Genomic DNA, 14,783 nt, shown 5'->3' on the forward strand with positions numbered 1-14,783 from the left:
GCAAAGCGTTGCAGTAAAAGGAGAGAAAGAGACATCTCTCTGGGCTGCCAGTAAGAAACTGAATCCACTCTTTTTCCATAATTTGAGGCCATTGTCTTATTTTCCCATTCAATTTTTTTTCTCTCATCTGACAATAGTTTTTGAGTGTTTTGTATGCCAGGCACGGGGCTCGCTGCTAGAATCTGACCGTGAACAGCACAGATGAGGCCCCTGACTTCAGAGCTCTCATTGGTGGAGAGGGAGCAGGGCCAGACAGCAGATTTTTAAGGGACATGACTTAGGAACGCCTTGAAGTCTGTGAAGGAAATAAACAGTATGTTGTGACCGAGTAACTTGGCAGGATGAGAAACTACAGTAGACAGAGAAAGCATTTCAGCTGAGCCCTGCAGGTGAGGGGAATGCATCCCAGGCACCCAACACAAGTTCTCAGTGTGTTTTTGGAAGGGAATGAAAATGAGCAACAGATATGGATACACCTAGACCCTGAATAGAATTGCCTTGATGTTACCGTTTCCAGGACAATCTGCCCTCTGCGCGTCTTCCCTTATCTGCTCATTCATGTTGAAAGTTCCTCCATCAGGAGACAACAGTCTTCACTCCCTAGAGAAGAACGAAGCTTAAATACCCACAGGACAGGTGCGAGCGTGACTAAGTTACACAGTGGTAGACGTGACTGTTCGCACCCTTTTCCCAAGTGAGGCTCTACCAATATAGATTTGGGTAGGAAAACGACTGAGGGAACTGAGAACCTACAAGAGAGTGGAGAGGAAGCAGGGAGACCCAGGGAAGGATGTTAGAAGGGCCTGGGTGAGATGGGCCAGCCTAGAAAGGGCTGGGACCTTTTGTGGATATATTCAGGGCCTTTCCTAAGGTAAGTTATGAACTGTTTGATGAGTTTTAATTAATCATTTCTGAAGATTCCATTTTAGATGTTTATCAGGCTATGTGTGGTGAGCATATGGAAGCCACCACCTGTGCTGGTTTGTTTTTATTTTCATCTGTACCACATCTCTAAACCACCGGCCCCTCAACTTAAGTGCCCTCAAGTGCAGGCAAGCAAGATCTGTCTCACATGCCCCACATAGCTCATATTCTCACCTGTAAGCCAGATGCCTTTGCTTGTAACTCCTCTGTCCTCAGTAAAGGTTTTCGCTGTGTTTAAGTCCCAGCTTCTGTGAGCAACCTCCGGGGATCCAATCGGAACATGACAGACAGTCTCTGGTTCAGCTGGAGTCCAGCCTCTGGGGACTTCGACTTTTATGAGCTGATTCTGTACAACCCCAATGGCACGAAGAAGGAAAACTGGAAAGACAAGAACCTGACAGAGTGGCGTTTCCATGGCCTCATTCCTGGAAGGAAATACACGCTGTGTGTGGTGACTCACAGTGGGGATCTCAGGAACAAGCTCATGGGGGAGAGCAGAACAGGTAAGGAGCTCTGTTGCCAAAGGCCAAGTATTGGTGGGGAGTAGCTTCTAAAGACACATTTGGGTTATGGTTTTAAGAAGAAGAAAGAAAATCAGTAATGGAGTGCCACGTGCTAACCCTTGGGAAGGCACTACAGTACAATGCATAAAGGAAGCACACCTTATCCACTGTTCCGTAGAAGATCCAGGAGAAAGATCTACGTCTTTAGCTTAGCTCTGCCGCTTACCTATGTGAAGCTGGAAAGATCACTGAATATCTCTAAGTCTCAGTCTTCATATCTATAAAATGGGGATAATCATATACACCATCCCTGCATTGCTATCGGCAATGCTTCCTAATTTTTCATCTTCTGGGCATATACACAGATAACATTAATCTGTATGCCACCCTGAGGTCAATGAATAGAGCTACGTGCAACTGGGCATAATTGTGGATTGTAGCCCTCACACCTCAAAATCTAATGGAACCTTTGCACCTTTGCACACGTGTAACCCATTCAGGGCACACTCATGCTCCACAACACCCTGGTAAGGAATCTCTCATTAGGAAAATTAAAGAAAATGTGTGTAATGGGGCGCCTGGGTGGCTCAGTCAGCTAAGCATCCAACTTTGTTTCAGGTCACGATCTTGCAGGTTGTGCGTTCGAGCTATCAGCACAGAGTCTGGAGCCTCCTTCCGATTCTGTGTCTCCCCTCTCTGTACCCCTCCCATGCTCTCTGTCTCTCAATAATAAATAAAAACGTTAAAAAATTTTTTGGAAAGTGCATAAAACATTTGAGGACCACCACTGACACATAGTGAACACTATAGATAGAAGCTTCTATTATTATATTTTCGTATTATTTCTTCCTACAAAGCACAGTAAGGTTTGTCTGATGTCACCCAGCTCTCTTATTTGTACATGCTATGCACATAGACATGTTTATGTGATTTCTTCATGTTTTCCTACATACAGCCCCAAGTCCTCCCAGTCATATATCATTTGCTGATGTTACAAACACATCTTTGGCCATCACCTGGAAGGGACCACCAGACTGGACAGACTACGATGACTTTGATCTGCAGTGGTTCCCCAGAGATGCTATCACGGTCTTCAACCCCTACAGCAACAGAAAATCAGAAGGACGCATTGTGTATGGTCTTCGTCCAGGGAGATCCTATCAATTTAGTGTCAAGACTGTCAGCGGTGACTCCTGGAAAACCTATAGTAAACCAGTTTCTGGATCTGTGAGGACAAGTATGACATGTTTTGCTACTCTTGGTTCTCAGATGGAGTGAGGGAGAATATGTGTTGCAATTTCTTATTCCAGTGAGGCTTCGTTTAAATCCACATTTTTGCTTGGGGTTGGTTTGATTTGAATTCAGCCAGAAGTCTGTGTAGACTTATTCATTCCTTGAACATTAACAACAGTGGGCACTAAAGAGGTTATCTCTGCCCTCGTGGAGTGTGCAGTTGAGTGGGATGTGTGATGAAGGAAGTATTTGGCTCTGTAGAAACTCATGGTAGGGGCATCTGAGCCAATACAAGAGAGCTTTCTGGAAGAAGAAACTTCCAAATCAAAACCTAAGGAAAGAGTAAGACTCACCAGGTGGATATGGGGAAAGAAGTAGAGAATATTCTAGATAGACAGAATAAAATATTCCAAAACAGGCAGGAGAGAGGAACAGAAGAGTTTAGTTAGCCAGAGCATAAAAGGTCAGGATTAGGAGAATCAGGTCATAAAATGTCTTGTGAACCACAATAGTGATTTCCACTTTATCCTCAATCAACTGGAGCCACCAAGGGATTTTCAGCCAAGACCTCACAATCAGATTTGCACTATAAGAAGTCACTCTGGGTACAGTGTAGAGAATGGACTGGAAGGGGCAAATTAGAAACAAGGGGATCAGCTAGGACACATTGCTGTACATCCTAAAGATAAAAATACTTCAACAATGAAATATATATCAGTTTCTCCCCCAAAGCATTTTGGAATAGACACAACAAACCTCAAAGAAACAAAGGTTTTCAGTATAGAAACCTCAACCCAAATATTTATTTTTCAATAATACCTATATATGTAGTTTCTACAACCAGATCAGATAGTGGTTATTTATAAAATATATGGTTGAAAATGAGAAATTTAAACAAGCAGTTGTTAACAAACATTAGTCTTATAAAAATTATAACCTATACTCCATAGTGTATCCAGAGAGCAGTTTGGAATTAAATAGTTGAGTGTCAAGAGAAATACGTGAGAAATACTTAGAAAAAGAACTAAGAGTTTTAATTTACAGTGAGCTCGGGATGGGTTTTCAGTGGCTTATTGTGGGCTATATCACCAAAACAGGTGTTCAGTTAAGAACTCAGTAGAGGCTGGGCTGATCACATGGCTTCTGGAATACTGTCTTCTGTCCTGGGTGCTGGAATTTAAGAGAGGCATTTACCAAATGGAGCACGCCTACCAGGAGAGCTGCTGGTGACAAGAGGGACTCAGTGCTGTGTTTTATGGGGAATGGCTGATAGAACATTAAGGATCGCATTAGTCAGGACTGGGTTTGGTTGTACAGAAAACCCAACATAATAGAGGATTAAACAACAGAGAAGTTGATCATTCCCATGTGCAATCATTCCACTACTCCGTTTCTCACACATCTGCTCCAGCCACGAGGAACAGTCTGCAATCCCTAATCTTCTACCTTCCCACCCTGGGTGCCTGGGTTCATGCATTTCTCTGCCAAAAAGTGCCCCTTTCGGAATATCTCAGCAAGGTGTCATCTCTGCCAGAAAGCCTTTGCCAACTCCTGCCCACCACTGACTCCCGGAAGTTGTCTGATGCTACACCTAGCAACTTCTTTCTCCATTTCTTCCATACATTTTCCTTGCTATCTTGTATTACAGATATTTTGTACTCCTCTCCCTTCCTAGAGGGTAAGGCTAATGCCTCATTCACTTCTGTACTGTTCACAGTCTCTAGAAGAGCACCTTGCCCATAGCAGGTACTCATTTCTTAGTGAATGGGGATGTGACCCGAGGTCTCAGAAGACACGTGGGATTTAGGGGCAGAAAGGAGGAGGGAGCAAGAACTGAGAGAAGAGGTTGAAGCAAATTTCCACATATTCTTTGAGCAGATTATTAGAATTATGTATCAGGCAGGGTATTTTTGAAGACTTTCTCTAAGGCTGAACAGAGAAGATGTTTGGTTTCCAGCTGTGAGCCAGTTTGAAGGAGTTCAAAGATTAACAAGCAGTTAATATTTGAAAAGACACAATTATTGACGCACCTGGGTGGCTCAGTCAGTTGAGCTTCCAACTTCAGCTCAGGTCATCACCTCACGGTTCTTGAGTTCGAGCCCCACCATCCGGCTCTCTGCTGTCAGCACAGAGCCCGTTTTATATCTTCTGTCCCCATCTGTCTGTGCCCCTCTCCCACTCTCTCACTCTCTCTCTCAAAACTAAAAATAGAAACATTTTTAAAAGACACAATTATTGCTTGCCTCAAAGGTTAATTCCTTCATACGAAAAATCTTCAGATTGATTCTTTTTCGAATCAAAGAAACTGTTAGAACTAACAGTTGGATACTTAAACTGTTACCTAAACTGTTATGACTTAGCTGATATTTTAGACCTTCATATGTAATCGAAATGCATTCAGCGGCACAGAGATGCTGAGTACTTCAAAGTCATGCCTGTTGAGGACAAAGAGTCCTATAACAAAGGAGGAGGTGTCAGGAGAAGGTGGGTTGTATGCCAGATCAGAGCACCAGGTGCTGCTCTGTGAGGATTACTGGGTCTACACATAGTTCCTAGATGCACATCTATGATCTGTTCTGCAAGCAGTGTTCTTAGCGGTGCAGGCACACGGGCCCTGCGCCTGGACAGACCTATGCTTGCTCTCATTGGCTGATGTCACCATTTTGAGATCTTAATAATATTTTGCACATGGCGCATTGCATTTTCACTTGGCACTGGACCTTGAAAGCTATGTAGCCAGTCCTATCTATGGGGTGTATGAACAAACATACAATTTTAATTTGGGGAGGAATGGCAAGTGGAGAAGAGAGAAAAGGATTACGTTTATAACAGGGACTATAAAATGGAATGGAAGGGTTTTTTTTTTTTGGTGTCCTAAAGGTCAAACATAACTGTCTTTAGCCTTATTTTTTCATTCCCTCCCCACAGTATGCAGTGCTCTTGTCAGTCTTTTTGATGCTTTGATGCCACTGATTAGTGCTTTCTGAACATTGTTACTGTATTTTCTGCTGTGATCAATAAAACAATGGGCAGGCTTTTTACACTGAATATTTGTCAAGAGTTTTGACTCCTGGAATGCAACAGGGTGGTCTAGATCTAGATTTTCAAGAATTTCTTCAGAAATTCCTGGGAACAGGGGGCAAGGTAAGGGAAGTCTTAGGGAGGTCACCCCAGCATAGCACCCCTAACCCCAAGGCACATTTAAAGCACAGGATCAGCGACACTCTAATTCAACATATTGGGGAAATGAGACCTTTTCTTTTTAAATATATTTTCTTAACGTTTATTCATTTTTGAGAGGGGGGAGGGGCAGAGAGAGAGAGACAGACAGAATCGAAGCAGGCTCCCACTCTGAGCTGTCAGCAAAGAGCCCAACATGGCGCTCAAACTCACAAACCTGAGATCATGACCTAAGCCGAAGTCGGACGCTTAACCAACTGAGCCACCCAAGCACCTCGACCTTTTCTTTGTTAAATGGCTCAGCTGCTAATATTAAAATTCAAAAGCTATTTATACAAATCATACAATTTAGCTTTCTAGGATGTCATTAGAGATGTAGGCATGCACCTGGTTGGAGAAGCCTATAGAGCCTGTTAATTAACCTGCATGGTCAGGTCACATAAGTGTCTTTCTGTCTGACTATATCTCTTACTCCTTGTAGTATTGTTCACAACAACTAATGAGATCAGCTGCCATTCACTGGGTCCCTACTGGGTCCAGCACTCTGTCGGGCAGAAGGAACTAAATGACCATAAGCATAGTAGGGGGAAGAGCATGGTGTACCTGGGGAGCCAGAAGCAGTTTCGGCGCCTGGAGCATGAGTGTGAGCAGGAAAGGCAAAAATATAAGAGAGGGACAGAGTCAGGGCCTAGAGGGTTAACAAGTAAGCAATGCCATTTCTTAATTTTCTCATGACAGCTAGTATCTACTGAGCAATTGCTACACTAGCCGCCATCTTCTAGGTGGCTATGAATGGTTCCACTCCCTGAACCATCACGATGATCACAGGAAGGGGGTGCTCCCACTTTACAAATGGGGCAAAGACACCTTAAATTACTTGCCTAAGAAGTCACAGCTGGTAAATAGAATTTGAATTCTGGCAGGCCAAACTGCATTTTTAATCTTTTGGTTATTCAGCCCCACCTTTCAATCTGACTCCACCCCATAATTTTAGTGGCCACGCTAAACTCAGTGTGTCTTTGTGTTTCTGATCACACTGGCACCTGAGTGATTTTCTAAAGGGACATCATTTTAATTTTTAATGTGTCTCAGAGTGTGAAACTGCTTGGGAGATCCATAATATTTTTTCTTGAAAAACAACCCAAGTAAATTTTGAGACTTACTTATTTTGATCTCAGAGCAAGTAGGGCCCACAGGAGCTGAAAAAAAAACTATGTCTCAGAGAGTTGTAAGAAGTGTCTCTTCCTTTCTCTCCTTTAGAGCCAGATAAGATACAAAACCTGCATTGCCGACCTCAGAACTCCACAGCCATCGCCTGTTCTTGGATCCCTCCGGATTCTGACTTTGATGGGTATAGCATTGAATGTCGGAAAATGGACACTCAAGAAGTTGAATTTTCCAGAAAGCTGGAGAAAGAAAAATCTCTGCTCAACATCATGATGCTGGTGCCCCATAAGAGGTACCTGGTGTCCATCAAGGTGCAGTCAGCTGGCATGACCAGCGAAGTGGTTGAAGACAGCACTATCACAATGATAGACCGTAAGTGTTTCTGGACAGGTGCACTGAGTGAGCACCTTGCTCTTCTGCGCCCATCACCACCACTCACTTGCATGCATGCCTCCTCCACATTAGCAGGTCTTGTTGTCACTTGGAGAAGAGAACCTAGAATCCTCTAGGAAATGGTAACATTTCTCTGTGTCTGGCAGCAAACAAGTTAAATGATCTTAAAGTACTTGAATGAGTTAGTATTTAAATATATCACTTTGCCTGATAGAGTCAGAGCTATCTGTAGAGTTAATGGAGCTTTTAAGCAATTTGGTGTTAGGACTTCAGGAGACCCTGCTGAGGAACTGTCTCTTTCATTAGGTTTAACGTGCCCCTGGCACATCGCTTCCTCTGCCTGCTCTCCTCTAGAAGACGAGGAGGTTTTTTGGATCATGAGCTTTCCACACAGACACACACAAACAGACACGCACACGCACGTGTGCACGCACTGAAGCCGGTGCACGGAGACCTTCATTTCACTGCTTGTTGGTTACATGGAAAAGTGGAGTTGTGACTCCCGTTGGTTCCTTTTCCTTCCTTTTTCAGGGCCCCCTCCTCCACCTCCACATATCCGTGTGAATAAAAAGGATGTGCTAATTAGCAAATCTTCCATCAACTTCACTTTCAACTGCAGCTGGTTCAGCGACACCAATGGAGCCGTGAAATACTTCACAGTGGTAGTGCGAGAGGCTGATGGTAAGCGATTGCGATTATCTGCTGCGGGGCACGGGCACTGCTTTCTCAAAGGTCACTGTGGAGGCTCTTTCTGTGCCAAGTTTTTAAGAGTAGAAAACTTAAATTTTTATTTAATTCTGCCCTCTCTCCGCTGGATGCTGGGAGATATAACAAAAACTTTCAACAATAAAGCCTATTATTCTCTGGGTTTAATTATTAAAAGGGTGAAGAAGAAGAAGAATAGCAACCACAGCAATAGTACAAATCACTAGCATTTATGGAGCTTTTCCTATGTGCCTGGCACTGTTGGAAGTGCGTTGCACGGATTGACCTACACAGCCTTCTTCACACTCATTCAGTGCTGTTCACTACTCTTTTTGTACCTTCTAATCCAAAGTCTATCTAATTCCTGCAGGCTAATAGTTATAACAGCATTCCATACAACCTCAAGTACGATTGTTAGAGTTTATTATGTCAGCATTTGTCAGACCATCTACAGAAGCGTCATATTTGTCACCGAGGGCTTGTGCACTATTTCTCCAAAACAGATGTTTGTGTCTGGAGCGGCACAGTATCTTTTACATGTCTTATATTTTTTCAGAATTGTTTAAGGTGTTGCACATGAGTTTCTTAAGCTTCTCTGACTATTGCAACCCATTTGTGGACAGTGAAAAACTTTCAACCTGACAATGCTGGAGCAGCTCCTCAGCTGAATAGTACTTTAGCCCACTGGGTATCTAACAGTCTATGTGCTTTGACATTTAATTTAATTGTACTAAAGTTGGTTATGCATAACGAATTAAATAATTTCAAGGGCCAGTGGTACATCCCAGATTTACTTACGTCTTGTAATTGGAGATAAATCAGCGAACTGTGGAGAGATTTTAGATTTAATGCAGATACAGTGAAGATGATGTTTTACTGCATGAATGTAAGGCAGTGACCAAAAAGAAGCCATACCCCAGAAGACAGCCTTGTGGGTTTCAATTATTGATGTCCATGGAGCCAGGCTATGCTCCCCTGGTGAGCTAAAAATCCATCTCATAGAAATGACATTCACAGCATATATGTTTGTCTGAAAGGCAACATTCCTTTCCTTTTTTTCTCTTAAAAAATTTTTTTAACATTTATTCATTTTTGAGAGACAGAGAGAGACAGAGCATGAGCAGGGGGAGGAGCACAGATAGAAAAGGAGACAGAATTGAAGCGGGCTCCAGGCTCCAAGATGTCAGCACAGAGCCCAACACAGGGCTCGAACTCATGAATCAGGAGATCACGAACTGAGCCAAAGTCGGACATTTAGCCAACTGAGCCACCCAGGCGCCCCAGCATTCCTTTTCAATCACTGCCAACAAGATAATATTTCCAAGACCCACTCACTTTGAACAAATTTTATTAAACAGGAGTCCAGGATGTGGTGAACCCCCACAATACTGCTCCTTGCAGTGCATCATAAATGGCATCCTATCTCTATAATATTTATCTTCCTAATTATGCTTTCCTCCAGCCAACACAAAAACGAGCTTGCAATGCCAAAACACACAGCAGGCTGGGTGGACAGGGAAGAGTTCTGGGAAGCGTTCTGCATGAGGGGCCAAATTCGAGCCAGGATTAAACTGTACTCAAGATAAGAGAGAGCTGTACACCAAACAATTATCTGACAGGGTGTGGCACGAGGAGTGTGCCTGTGGGTGACTGCTCTGGACTTGAACTTGATTTCTCTTATCTCTTCCCTATTTCCTAGATCATAGGGATTTCCTTATTAGCTCAGCTACAACGGTTATTGGCAAAGTAGAGAGCTTATCGAGTGGGCTGACTCTCACAGTGGGGAGTGTCCAACTTTCTGGAGTTCTGGAACACATTATCATCTGATGCAATGAGTTAACCTCTCAAACACACACGTTGTATTTCCTAGAAAAACGATAGGGTGTGTGTATAAATATACATACGCGTGGATATAAAATTTCATATCCACACACTTTGATTTTCATTCTAGGGGAAGTGAATTAAAATTAACTTCATTAGGAGAATTTCGCAGCCTCCTTCAAGATAGGAGTCTGCACTTTGGAGAGGAGCAGTGATGGTGGGTGAGAGGAGGCAGACATAGAAACCTAGTCAGGAATCACCGACATCACGAGAAAGCCCGTGCTTCACTGTGGGTTCTCTCCCTCCAGGCAGCGATGAACTGAAGCCAGAGCACCAGCACCCGCTACCCTCCTACCTAGAATACAGGCATAATGCCTCCATTCGAATGTATCAGACCGATTACTTTGCCAGCAAATGTGCCGAAAGTCCTGACAGCAACTCCAAGAGTTTTAACATTAAGCTTGGAGCAGAGATGGAGAGCCTGGGTGGAAAATGCGATCCCAATCAGCAAAAATTTTGTGACGGACCACTGAAGCCGCGCACTGCCTACAGGTTAGATGCATTGTTTTGCAAGAAGGGACAGGCCGCATGATGGGGTCCTTAGCTGTCTGGGCATCTGATGCACTGAACTCCCGTAGATTAATAACTGACATTACAACAGTGCTCTACATGTTACTGGGTCATTTATAAAAGTAGTATTCCTGCCTCCAATCACAGGTAATGTGTAAAGAAGGCCTTCAGCACGGTGCAAAGGCTCTAACTCATTAATATGAAGAAATTGAAGGTTCTTAATAGATTGTTCTTTCTCCTAAAACTCCTTTGGCACAAATCAGACAATTTATTTACTATGTTAATGACTGCAAGGATGTCCAAACAGAAAAATTGAGTGTAGGGGGACCCAAGAAATATGAAGTTTCATCTCCTACTTCTAGTGAGGGCTGAAATTATGCATATTTATTTACCTTCTAAGGCATAGAAAGATGAAAGTGCTCTTTGGTCCAGACAGAACTCTTGAAGTCGAAGGCCTCTGCATGAATAGGAGGACCCTTTCCTCCTGCTAGGATGACAGATGAAAAGAAACAGCTGTTTGGTTTGGCCCTAGGAAGCACAATGGCAGCCAACAGACCCTTCCAGCCATAGGAGTTGGCAGTGCCCTTGGTCTACGCTGTGCTCCCCAAAAGCAAGTGTGAGCAGAAGTACACAGCAACCCAAGCCAGAGTCCTCAAGGAAAAGGGAAGCTTGGCTGCCATCTTGAATAGAAGCTACAGGCATCCAAGATCAGTACTTGTACAGAGAATGTGCTGTCTCTCTTGGGTGTTGGCACAGCTGACATCCAGGCAGTATGGCAGCCAATCAGCTTCTCTATGGCTGGTTGGTTGGTGCCCAGGTCTTGTTGACTCTTACATATTTTGAGTATCATCCCTGAGTCCCAGCAGAGACTTTCCTACATGCTCCAAAAGGAGACAAAGACGTGGCATCACACCTGAGAGCATTCTTAGCTCCTCCCTGGAATCAACACAGGCAGGCTGACAGTTTTCCTAAGCCAGGAAATTCACTTTGGGCAGGAACTCGGTGTAGCTCCCTCTGCCCAGAACTCATCACAAAAATGCGATTTCCACCCTAGCCAACGTTGACATCTCCAGCATAAATTCATGCAATCTTATTAGTGAGGTAGGCTCGTATGGTCTCTTCTGGAAGAGAAGACCATACGAGCCTACCTGAAGGAGGTGAGATCTCAGACAGAGTAAAGGTGAAATGTGAGAGAGATCAGAGCCCTGGAATCCTTTAGCTCCTATAAGAATTAAGAAATGCCTCACCTCCTCGGTCACATGGGCTCAAGGAGATTTGAACAAATGCCTCCCAATGACTTTATTCGATTTGTGAGTTGGCAAGTAGAGGCTGTTTTTTGTTTGTTTGCTTCGGAAAGAGGAGAGAAGATGACTGACTCATTACTACGGTTAAGAGAGGGACAATGAGAAGCTCTAGATCACTCATGTCTGTCTAGAGCCCATCACTCTCCAGCACACTCCTTCCCATTCGTAACAGCTGCTGAGGGCCTCGGGAGCCTGCATGGAGTTCACCCACTGCCACGTAGCTGTATAACCTTGGAAATGTCATTTCAGTTCCCAAATCCTCACTTCTCTCCTCTGCAAAACAATACAGAGCTGTCCTGAGGAGGAGTGTAGATGGTTCATCAAACCTGGTCATGTCCTTTCTCGATTAAGGTCTTCCGTGGTGCCCATTCACTTTCAGGAGTAAGTGAAGATTCCAAAGAGGGCACATAAAGCCCTTACCTTCTCCCTCCTCCTTTGCCTCCCACCATTTGTTGAAAGTACACCTTGCCTTTTGTTACCACTTACTTGGAGTTCCTTGACAGTGACATGCGTCTCTTATACCTCCGAGCCTTCACACATTCTTTTCACTCTATTTGGGATGCCCTCCCCTACCTTGACTAGCTGGTGTATCCCTTCATACACTTCAAAAACCAGCTCAGCCCTCAACTAGCCCCACCTTACCCCCATCCACCTATCAACCCACACTGGGCAGTTTGCCCCAGTTCCATTTCCACAGCACCCAGACCCTCCATCCCTCTAATCCTCACTTACCAGGACTTTTTAGCCCTTTGTTTGGTTACCTACCCTCTTCAATAGACTATAAGAGCTCACAGTCTAATAGAAGGGACAAAACAATTTGGCAAATACTGCCCCCAAAAAGGTACTCATTAAATGTTTGTGAACAAATAAGGGAATCACCCAAGACGCTCTATCAATACTTGCACATTCTTATTATAGCTTAATCAACTCATACCAAGATTATATGTTTTCTAGAACACAGCTTCCCTATATTTCTCCACATTTGGTTCAGCCCTGTGAAAAGCATGCCAGGCAGATAATGCTTGATAAGAGGAGGCATAGCCTTTCAAAGTAGGGGTCATTCACCTAATCACATGCTAAGTGATGTCCTGTGTGGTGGCTGCTGACCCCTAGCTTAATACAGTCAGAATTCTACCTAAGATGATGGCCCTCAAAGCTATCAGGCATCTTTTTTCCAGAGAGAATAGGTACACAGGAGAGAATGGGTGGGGGGGATAGGATTGAAATGAAATGGGAAATGCCAGGTTTAGCTCCTCTGCAAGTTTATTATGTCAACGAATGTAATGTGTTCCCATTTGTTACTGGGTTCCTGTTACTGGGTGTATGATTGATGTCATTCCATATAGGAAGAGAAGGGGGAGATCATGATGGGTGGGAGGCATTTTGGAAGTTAGCAAAATGCTGATTTGGCATTGTTTCTATTTTAGAGTATTTTTTTCATGTTTATTTATTTTGAGAGAGAACACAAGCAGGGGAAGGGCAGAGAGAGAGAGAGAGGGAGACAGAATCTGAAACAGGCTCCAGGTTCTGAGCCATCAGCACAGAGCTCGACACAGGGTTCAAACTCATAAACTGTGAGATCATGACCTGAGCCTGAGTCAGTCGCTTAACTGACTCACCCATCAAGGCTCCGCAGGCATTGTTTCTATTGTAAATGAAACGTCAATGTGACCACAATCAGGTAGTCAGCTTCTCTTGACCTCACTTTCCCCAAATGAAGGAAATTAAGCCACATGATCTCTAACTTTGTGCTATAGATTTCTGATTGTGGACACATATAAAGTTGAAATAATTACTATCATATATCTGTTTATTAAAATAATAATATATGTATACACATATATACATATATGTGTGTGTATATATAGAGAGAGAGGTCTGTATAAGAGGTCTGTAAAACAGAGGCAGAAATGTTGAAGGACATAAGAGGGTAAATAAATGCTGTTAAGGTTCAGAAGGCTTCTTGAAGGAGGTAACATTTTAGCTGAGCATTAACAAGTAGGGAAGGATTTGAAAATATGGAGTTAGGGACAGAAGGAGATTCAACGTGGAGGGAAGAGTGGGAGTCAAAGTGCAGAAGAAGAAAGATACAGAGTGTTTAGAGAAGAGCAAATAGTTCAGCTTCAAACTGGGAGAAGAGCATGAAGAAGAGTAACAGGGAAGACAAGACCAGGAAGACAGGATGAGGCAGGCTCCAGATGGGTGCTAAATGCTAATGAGGTGGTGCTGTCCTTTTCTGGAAAGGGTTTAAGAGCAGAGCTCCTACTGACTCATTGAATTTAAGGCAATCCTATACTAGGTAATTATCTCCTTTCTGGGTTCCTAACAGTTCTTATTCATCTATGTCCGTATTGTATTTTTCGTTTTGCACCTAGCATTTCAGAATAGAACATGTCAAGGTTGTCACATCCAATGCTTTTAATTTACAAAGAGAAAACTGAAGCATAAAATACTTGAGGGACCATTCGTCTAATCAGCAACACAGTGGTAGCTAACCCTCAGACCTTCTACTTCCTGGCCTGGGCCCTTTTTACCATCCCTCCAACAGGAGTCATTGCTGTTAAACCAAAATTAAGCCAAGAGAAAATAAGAGCAAGAAATCTGGAGTAAATTTAAATCAGAAATACAGAGTCTGGTTTTCTTTCACTGGTTTTCTTTGTTATCTGGAGCAAGACACAGAATCTCTCTCAGCTTCAGGTTCCAACTCTCTGAAGTATTATCATAAGCTTCCTTGCTATATTGGGGAAGTTGGAAATGCTCACGTAGAACCATGTTTGTGAAGGTTCTTCCGCACTTATAAATCATTATACAAATGAAATTCCTTTCACTGGAGAGACTCAGTTCATTTTCCAAAAGTGCAATGCATTAGCAACACACACCAACTCCCCACCTTCCCACTTAACACAAGCTGACTGCTTGTTACCCGTGAGGGACATCTCGCAATGCGTCCATCCACAGTCTGTTATTCCTGGAAGTACAACTT

At 43.4% G+C, this 14,783-nt stretch overlaps 1 protein-coding gene across 2 annotated transcripts in view; it reads left to right on the forward strand.

The window, feature by feature from the left end:
* The window catches only part of PTPRB (protein tyrosine phosphatase receptor type B), a 115,362-nt gene that overhangs the window by 76,973 nt on the left and 23,606 nt on the right, over nucleotides 1–14,783 (forward strand). For both annotated transcript variants that reach the window (XM_039245642.1, XM_039245643.1), the window contains 5 exons: nucleotides 1,164–1,427; nucleotides 2,383–2,664; nucleotides 7,101–7,379; nucleotides 7,932–8,081; nucleotides 10,235–10,478. In XM_039245642.1, the coding sequence (XP_039101573.1) occupies nucleotides 1,164–1,427; nucleotides 2,383–2,664; nucleotides 7,101–7,379; nucleotides 7,932–8,081; nucleotides 10,235–10,478 (1,219 nt within the window). The remainder of the gene's footprint in view (nucleotides 1–1,163; nucleotides 1,428–2,382; nucleotides 2,665–7,100; nucleotides 7,380–7,931; nucleotides 8,082–10,234; nucleotides 10,479–14,783) is intronic.

Source organism: Hyaena hyaena, unplaced genomic scaffold (genome assembly GCF_003009895.1).
Source record: "Hyaena hyaena isolate Hyena2069 unplaced genomic scaffold, ASM300989v1 scaffold_262, whole genome shotgun sequence".
Classification (NCBI taxonomy): Eukaryota; Metazoa; Chordata; class Mammalia; order Carnivora; family Hyaenidae; genus Hyaena; species Hyaena hyaena.